Genomic DNA, 9,574 nt, shown 5'->3' with positions numbered 1-9,574 from the left:
CCTAGCGCCGATTTCGGAAAAAAAGAAAAGAAAAGAAAGAAACCCTACAAAAAAGCGATATAGAAAGAAAAAGAAAGAGAAGAGAGTGGGGACGGCTAGCAGTGAGGGAGAAGAGAAGAGGAGGCTGCTGGCTCTCTCTTGGCAACAACATAAGAAGCATTGTTTTTCTCTCTTTAGTTTAATTTTTCCTTCATGTTTAGCATTTTGTTTGTAAGGTTTAGTTTCTTAGTTATGTGTTACTAAACCCTCAACTAAGGTTGAGGATGAACACCAATGAACAACAACCTTATTTTCATGTAATTTTTCTACATTTCGAATTTTTATGTTTCCAATGTTCTACTTCAATTTAATTAGTGGGTTAATTTCATTTAATTGATTGCTTAGATTTTCATTTGTCAAAATATTGGATATTCATTGTGACTCGTCTTACGAATACATTGGATGATTTGATTCAAATTGGATGTCCATTGTGCAAACTGATATATTGAATGATTTTGTTTGAATTGGGTATTTATTGTGATTTATGCCATAAACGGATACATTAAATGATTTAATTTAATATTTATGCAAAGTAGAACGTGCATAGGACTTTTATTGCCTATAACAATCTTGATGAGAATCAAGAGTGTTATGTAGAGAATTTCGGATGTATGGATAACCACGATAATATGTTATTATGATTTGGTGAGTGTGAATTGCAAAAACCTTAGTGCTTTGTCAATTCATAAATTTAGTTTGTCTATTTTATGTTCTTTATTTGCTGTTTGGAAATCACCCATCTTGTGGAACTAGGTTAAGATTTAGTTGGTGTAGATACATTTGGTTTTTATAAATACAATTCCTTGTGAGATCAACCTCGTACTTGCAATACTATATTGCAAAATAATTCTTGCACTTGCGAGCACATTAAAATTTACACAACACCTGCCATCTAGCTTCAAAGATGAAAGCCTTATTTGATCAATGGTAAATCCCCCATAATAGGTTGCAGGGTTCCATACATTAGTAAATGCATGTGGTCCATATATAGTAATTGCCACTTATCAGATAAACTTTAGTGTACTAGTTTCAAATATAATTCATATGTAGAAAAAAGATAAAAAGAAAAGAAAAGAAAAGAAATTGATCAATAAATTAAAGAAACCTAGCAAATTTGAAATTAGTTTAAGGAATTTTAATTAGTCTGTCATAATACATGCAAAAACAATAGTCATTTGATTATTTGATAATATGAAATACCTCATGACCAACATTAAAATCATAATCAAGGCAGATATAAGGGTATAGCATGTTGTGCATAATATTCATCCTGCCATGAATGTTTAATTGGGATTGTTCCTTTAGAGCATTGTACATTCTCAAACCAAACTTGATGGTTATGAACCCATCAAAATTCCGTAGTTAAGCGTGCTTCTGCGAGAGTAGTACCAAAATTGGTGACCTCAAGGGAAGTTTGGTTTGGGAGAGCAAAAAATGGACAATATTGTGTATTATAGGGGTGAGTGTTACAAGTGGTATCAAAGTCATTGCCCAGCTTGAGGTGGGGGGAGCATGCACAAGCTCATGAAGATGACCAAGATGACCCGCTGTGGGCCACTTTTGTGGCCTACGATGGGTCCCTTTTTATTTTTATTTTTTATTTTAAAAAATAATAATAATAATATGACCCGTGGGTCACAAGGTGGGTGGGCTAGATCCACAAGTGAAACCACGGGTGAGGAGTTTTTTTCAAATAAAATTATTTTTTAATAGAAAATGAGGGTATTTTAGGAATTTCATACCCTTCCATTAGGATTTAATAGAAAATCCTATCGAATGGGGGTAATTGGAAAAAAATCAAAAGATTAATACACCAAAATAAGAGTTTTTAAACTTTGAGGAGGTGTTTGCAAAATGCGTGACATTTTAGAGGGTAAGTGAAGTTACCCCTTTAATATTCATTATGACCTCAATAGTTAGGCAGCTCCTTTATGCATAGCTAACCCGTTATAAGAATCATAGGTATTTGATAGTTTATTTGATTCAAAGAGTGACTAGCATCTGTTCACTTACTTAAAAAGTTGTGTCAAATAAAGCTGGCATAGTTGGTAAAAAATTTCAAAAGCACTTTTTAAACTTTTTTACTCTAAAAATGACCAAAATCACTCCTCTCTCTCTCTCTCTCTCTACTTCCTTATATGGAAGATTCGTTCTCTCGGAATGATGATTGTTGAACCCGCGATATTCGCTTCTTGGTGCTGCGCCCGGCCTAACCTTGCCCCTGAATTCAAACTTCATCTGCAAGGGTGGAGTATTCCCGTCAAAATCATTCAACATCCAAAGATGCCACCGATCAAACAGCCATGGTCACCGATTCACCACACGTCGTCCCACGACTCACCTTCAAGAGAATTGAGAGAGAAATTCAAGATTCTAGAGAATGATATTCCTCCGCTAAAGATAATATAATGATGTTAAGACGCTACATATATATTGTTCTTAGAACTTGACTGAAATCACCTAACGGTAAAATGTATTATTGTTCCTTAAATTGAATAATAGTTTATAAATTAACACATCATTCTAAAATCACAGTTAACCATTAAATGATTGTTTATCATTTTCGTTAAGCATCCAAAGTGATCATTTAGATAGCCAGAATTAGTTGAATTCCAGTTGCGAATACCAAACAAAAACTCTTTTCGAAAATTAATTTGCAGTAATTTTTCTCTACCCATTCCGGATATTAATTTTCTGAGTTTCCAATCAAAAGGGCTGGAAATAGGCTATCTTACTAATCTCCCATATGCCTATAATTAGTTAATAATGATGGCATCATTTTTAATTTACGTTTTTAAAAAAGAGAAATCACTTTCTAAAGATCAAAGTATTTTTTAGTCAAATTAAAATCATTTTGGATTGTACAAAACACCAAAAATTACAAAAAAAAAAAAAAGAAAAAAAAAATCTTTAAATAATATACTTTACGTTACAACAAACGGAGCATAAATAACAACTATCAAATACCTATGATTAATTTTACACAGAGACCCTATAAATTCAATGGCAATCTAAACGGAAAAGAATGAAAGAAGAATCAGGAAATGATGTACATCGGTTCTAATAAGGTACTCATCAGACGGCGTGACACGATGGCTTGAGGGTTTCCAAAATGACACTTGGCTACAATTTGTACCAACCTTTTTTTAATAGAACAGCTGGGGCATCTGCAGAATTTTCCCTAAACCAGAACCTGCTATTATGATAAAAATCGAAGTTTCCATTGGATAATAATACTTATATCTAAGATCCATTTTACCCTAGCCGTCTCTTTTCTCTTTAGCCGCCAGAGAGAAAAGTGAAACCCTTCAGCCACATAGGGGAGGAGGGTTGGCTGTTTGGCAACCTCCCTTCTCCCCTCGTCCTCCTCGCTCCAGTGCTAGCTATTTACTTGATGCCCTAGCCCTGGTGCCTCTTCTTTTCCCCTTACTTGCCGCTCCTTTCCCCCTCCGTTTTTCTTCGTTTTTGCCCATTCCCTGCCGCTTTTCTTCCCCCGCCTTCATTTTTTGCAGCGGGCTCCTTGGCCTTGTTTTGGCTCTTTGTGGGTTTTGATTTTGTCTGTGGTCATCGCCGACCTGTGTCGCCGCTTCGCTGCCCGCTATTAGGGTTTTCTTTCATGCGTCCCCACCGCGTCAAGCTCCCACGGCCCTTACGGAGGCGGTTTCCGGCCTGCACGGGTCCGGCTCCCTTTCGGCTACCGTCTTCCCACTTTATGCTCATTTTCCCTGTTTTGGTGGTTCCTTGTTGTTTTGTTTTGTTTTGTTTTTGTTTTTGTTTTGTTTTATTTTTTGTTTTTTGTTTTGTTTTTTTTTCTTTTCTTGTTTGTGGTTGTTTTCAGGTCCTGCTTTGCTGGTCTTCTCTGCTCCTGTTCGCCGCCCACCGTCCACTGTTGGGCCTTTCGACGCTTCCCCGCTGCGATAAGCTTCCAACACCCCTTCGGTTTTCGGTTCCCAGCGTGTGCGTAATCGGAGTGTGCTGTTTTTTTCTTGTTTTATTTTCCTATTCTGTTGCTTCTTTAAGATGTATTTGTGTTTAGGCGTGTGTTTTTTCCCTGTATTGTTTAATTTCCATGTTTGGTTCGGTTTGTAATAAGGCTCTTTCCCCCCTCACTCGATCTATGTCGCTTTCGGATTAATTAGTTTTGGTCCAGGCCTTTGGGTTGTGGATGTGATCATTATCCTGGCCTTCGGGTCAAGGAGGAAGAGTTTCGGCATGAGAGTCTTTCCGCTCTCAGGGTCGAGGAATAATTGCTATCCATGCATTTGGTTGAGTCTGTCTGTCACAGATCTAGTATTAAATCTGATTTTAGTCATGGGTTAGCGGATTGGTCTCGAATCTTGTACTAAACCTAGTAATCTTATAGCTTTATGCTATGGTTGCTTCAGAGCTTTGCTCTGTGATGTAAGAGCTTTATGCTCGTGGTATTATTGAATGAAATGTTATGTTTTTCTCAAAATAATAATAATACTAATAATAATAATACTTATATCTAGAAAAGCATCATATAATATTTTTAAGGTAAAAAAAATGCAAAAATCAACCCACGTTATTTATCTAATTTGCAATAAAGTTATTATTGTATTAAAATATATGTTTTAAGAGCTCTTTGGAGTATATATAAATAAGAAATTGCTCAATATTGTCAAATTTCGTTAAAAAAAAAAAAATGACTGATTCGATTAGAGTACAGTAAAATCAATAGACGTGTCGGTGTTAATTTTGAGGATATGGACTTGGTGTGGCTTAAATCCAAGTGGGATGCTGGAGGACCTACCCGTCAGGAGTTGATCGAGATTGTGATTATGTTATCTTTAGTTAAGCTCAGGCTTTGATACTATTTCAGAACAATTACTAGTAGTGTGTATTATTATTTTGATGACCGGTCTCTCACCGATACATTTGAAGATCCACTTATGTTATGATGCTTTATGTTTACTCTGGTTATTTGTGATTATGGTTTAAGTTATTGCTATCTTTGTCCCTTAGTCGAAAGTATTCCCTTGTAGTCAATCTTCGGAGAGGATGGGATCCTTGAGTCATGTTTCGAGAGGAACAAGGCTGGGGGCGAACCATAGAGTCAATTACTAGTTAATTGATTTCCATGGGGCGTTACAAGACCTGGCGGGTCCTGAGCGGGGTTGACAAGGTCTCGCTTGAGTCCTGGGCGGGTCTCAACGAGGTCCTAGTCGGGTCCCGGCAAGGTCCTTGGTGAGTCTTGGTAGGGTTTTGGGTGGGTCCCAGTGAAGTCTAGGCAAGTCTCGGTCAAGTCCTGAAGGGGTCCCGACATGGCCTAGTGAAGTCCTGGCGAGTTCTCGATGACGTTTCGACTAAGTCTATCGATTTGAGAATGAAATGGTCAAACTCGAAAAATTATTTACAGTTTTCAAATATGGAAACTATTTTCCGAAAATTAAAGAATAATTTTCGGTCAAACGGAAAATATTTTTCGTTGACTATTATTTTACGTTGCACGAAATATTAAAAAAAATACGAAAAATATTTTGCATAAATTATTTTACGTCGAAACAAACGGAACATTAGTGTTTCGTTTTTCGTGGTGGGTTTTATGAATACAACTCTTTATTGAGATCACCGAAGATTTCAACGATTGCTCAAAACAAGTACTACTTTAATTTCTTGCGTTTAAATAGTTATCTAATTTGTGTTTTTTAAATATTTTTGTGTTTAATTTGTGTAATATGATGCAAATTAAAACAGCTTCATTTTCATCTGAAATACATATCTCTACGCAGGATTCAAGGAAAAAAAAAAGGGTTGGGAATGGGTACTCAGTACTCTGTTGGTATGAGACAAGTAAGGGATATAAAGGATTGAATAAAGAAAAAAAGGTTTTAGGTAATATGAAATAATGAATTAGAAATCATACCAAAATTAACACCGTTTGCTCTTTTCTGGCCAATTCACATATCTGAGTACAACACATTCTAATTCAATTAATTTTAATTACCAACTCATGGGTTTTCAAACAGGCCAGAAAAAACTTTAATTTATATTGCAACTGTTTCGTCATTACACAACTAGTCCGAGTCATGAGACTGGACAAAGGTGGCAATTCTGTTTTAAGTAAAAACTAAACAACGGTAAAATCTAAAAATTTATTTATAAGAATAAATCTTTTTATTAAATTCCCATATTTATGAAGATGTCAAATTAGCTTACGTTTATCCGTACATAAATTAAAATTAAGCTAATTATGTAAATGTTTCTAGACTAAACTAATATAAGCACATATTTCCATTAAAACTCTGCCCAGGGTTCTCCACGGACAACCTAATTATGTAAAGATTTGGATGAAGATTGAATGGTTTGTTACATTCACTTTAAGTAAAAAGGCCTTCTATTTAAGGAATATTCAATGATCTTTCTGAAAGTTGTTTAAAAAAAGTAAACTATAAAACAAACTATAAAACGAATTCAGACATATCCTTGAATAAATAGCATATACTATTCAGAAATAAGAGAAGCTTACAACTTTGTTTTCCAATGGCCAATACCAAAGTAATTAGAAGATGCATATTTTTCTTGCTAGCCCTATCTTTTGTGCTGAGTAATAGGTTTGTTGGTGGAAGAAGTATTGGGACCAAGGAAAGCAAAGAGTTTGTTAAGCATAAAGGAACTCTCAAAACCATTGAGGTTATAATGAATATATTACATCTTTCTTCATTTTTAATTTTAATTTTAATTTTAGATAATCTCTTTCATTCTTCTTCTTTCCGCGGCTATATATTTTTCAAAATTTTTCTGTCTTGCTTATCAATGCTCTAGTAGTTAAAATCTTTGCAGGGTAAGGATGGTGACGTAATTGACTGTGTAGATATCCATCAACAACCTGCTTTCGACCATCCATTACTCAAAAATCATACCATACAGGTTAATTTCTTTAATGTTGTTTTTCCTAACTCCGGTTGATGTTTTATAGTACTGTGTAATTGCTTTATTATTGTCATGCTTAAATGATTTGTATAATTGAAAATGCAGTTAAAATGAATATCTAAAATCAATTTTTAGCACAATTTTTTTGTTTTTTTTTTTTCTTTTTGGTTGAGCTGCCATTTCATATAGAGAAACGATTATTCTCCTTCTCATGGGTCCTCTCCCATTAAACTTTTGCAAATCCGCCAATAGCATGTGTCTTTGATATAATGATGGATAAATTGTAATTTTGTTTGTGGTTAATTAATTAGATGGAACCCAGTTTCATTCGGAAGGTAACAAATGGAGAATTATACAATGCCGAGGTATTTCAAGGTTGGCATGAGGATGAAGAATGCCCTGAAGGAACAATCCCAATTAGACATGCCCGAGAGGATGAATATTATGGCCACCGAACAATACCCCCACTTGCACGTCGGAAAGAGCTTAATATTCGCGTTGATGATGATGTTCATAAAGGGCATGAGGTATATCATATTATCAAAGGACTATTGTTTTTACATGTATAACAATGACAATTGCAAACTAATTAGAGTTCCTTAAACTAATCTCAAATTATGTTTCTTCAATTTATTGATCAATTTTTTTTTTTCTTTTTAATATATGAATTATATTTGAAATTAGTACGCTACAACTCATTTGAATTCTGGCAACTACTATGGAGGACATGCAGCAATTAACATATGGAGCCCTTTGACAATGGATGGGGACTTTAGCCTTGCTCAAATATGGGTTGTGGCAGGTCATGGCAAAGAACTAAACACCGTTGAAGCAGGATGGAAGGTAAGTTTGTCAACCAAATTTAGTCATTTCTGGAATGATAAACGTCAATTACTTTTGATTTTGTGTGTAATTTAATTTAAATGTTGAAACAATTACAATCTTTTGGATTATAGATATGGGGGAGAAAATTGATGTCATTATGAAATTCAAAACAAAAACCATGTAACATCTGTATCAAGCATTTGGATAACAATTTCTCACCAATACTTAATTTCTTGGTTCTAGGTTGTTTCGAATAACAAGAAACCCAAGCTTTTCATATACTGGACTGTAAGTTGACTCATTTCGTCCAATGATATTGTTAAATCACCTTTTATACTAAAGCTTAAAGTGATAGAAATAGGTAAATTTAATCGATTAATCAAAACTATATCATTTTCTATAAAGTGTAGGCTCAAATTCTCTTTTAATAGGTGGGTCCAACACGTGAAATATTTAATTTTAAAATGGCCATGAGTTCAAACCTTGACTCCGTCAATTCACCCCATATTTTAATTAAAATATTTCATGTGCTGAGCCTGACCTATTAAAAGGAAGTTTGAATCCACACGTGAGAAAGAGTGTTAAAGTGCTATATATGGTTAAGCTTTGAAGATAAATAGTGAAACTTAAATTCACATTAGGAATTTCCATTAAAGCATTGTCAAACAAAGAGATCACCTCGAGTTTTGAGCTAATCATTACCATGCACATGTCAAATTGTAATCAATATTGCATATATTGCTAAATTAATTTCCTCAAACTAACTAATTAATCAAGCTTGGTTGTAAAGCGGGATGCATACGTTAAAACTGGGTGCTACAATCTTGCTTGTCCTGGTTTTGTGCAAGTAAATCGTAAATTTGTAGTTGGTACTCCCCTAAAGCATGTTTCAAGCTACAAAGGGACGCAATACGATATAGAGCTAACCATACACAAGGTATGTAATTTATATGCACAAGTTTATTCTTTAAATTTTTAGAAGTAAGTAAATTAGGCTAAATTCTCCAACTTATAATACAAATCAGGATAAAGGAAATTGGTGGCTACAAGTGCAAGATCAAGCTATTGGATATTGGCCTCAGTCAATCTTCACACATTTAGCAAGCAAGGCTACGTCAATCAGCTGGGGTGGAGAGATTTATTCCCGAGGAAAAGAGGGACATCACACATCAACTCATATGGGGAGTGGACATTTTCCTAGTGAAGGTTATGGAAAAGCAAGTTATTTTCGTAATATTCAATATATGAATAGAAATGGCAAATTCATTGATGCTGGTAAGAAATTGCATCGAGATACAACAAAATCTTCGTGCTATAGTACAAGTATTGTGAGCAATAAGAATGGAGGCAATGGAACCCAAATCTATTTTGGGGGTCCTGGGTATTCGGTAAAATGTCCTTAGAAAGAGAAGAAGACAAATTAATAGTATTAGCAATAATAAATTACATCTTGGAGGTATCAAAATGTCCTGAAGAAGATATTAACACAACTTTTGGAGTCCAATTTTATTATTATAAGTAATATCCTTAATAAGTTGAAATTTGGTTATCTGCTAAGTTTTTTTGTTCTTATACTTAAATGTCAAATGAAGATGCTCAAAGCACAAAAACAAAAGCAAAATAACAATCTCCACGCTATAGTGAGATCAACTAGCAGAAGATTATGCAAATATTGGACAAAAAATTAAATTAGTCATTAATTAATCTTTTCTTTCAAAATGAGATTGTTAATCATTACAAGCGAGTGATTTTATTTCATACTCTAACAGGGGAAGATTTTTGTACAATACACCACTTTATATGTGGCACACTAGAA

General features: G+C 34.5%; 1 protein-coding gene across 1 annotated transcript; it reads left to right on the top strand.

The window, feature by feature from the left end:
- The first annotated feature begins 5,140 nt into the window (after positions 1-5,140).
- LOC132187832 (protein neprosin-like) lies at positions 5,141-9,161 on the top strand. Its single transcript, XM_059602268.1, has 8 exons — positions 5,141-5,247; positions 6,615-6,693; positions 6,829-6,930; positions 7,245-7,460; positions 7,618-7,776; positions 8,002-8,046; positions 8,549-8,695; positions 8,784-9,161. The coding sequence occupies exons 1-8, from the start codon at positions 5,141-5,143 to the stop codon at positions 9,159-9,161; spliced, it is 1,233 nt and encodes a 410-aa protein (XP_059458251.1).
- Positions 9,162-9,574: the final 413 nt, after the last annotated feature.

This window comes from Corylus avellana, chromosome ca7 (genome assembly GCF_901000735.1).
Source record: "Corylus avellana chromosome ca7, CavTom2PMs-1.0".
NCBI classification, from domain to species: Eukaryota; Viridiplantae; Streptophyta; class Magnoliopsida; order Fagales; family Betulaceae; genus Corylus; species Corylus avellana.
This window is presented reverse-complemented; position numbering and strand designations above follow the sequence as displayed.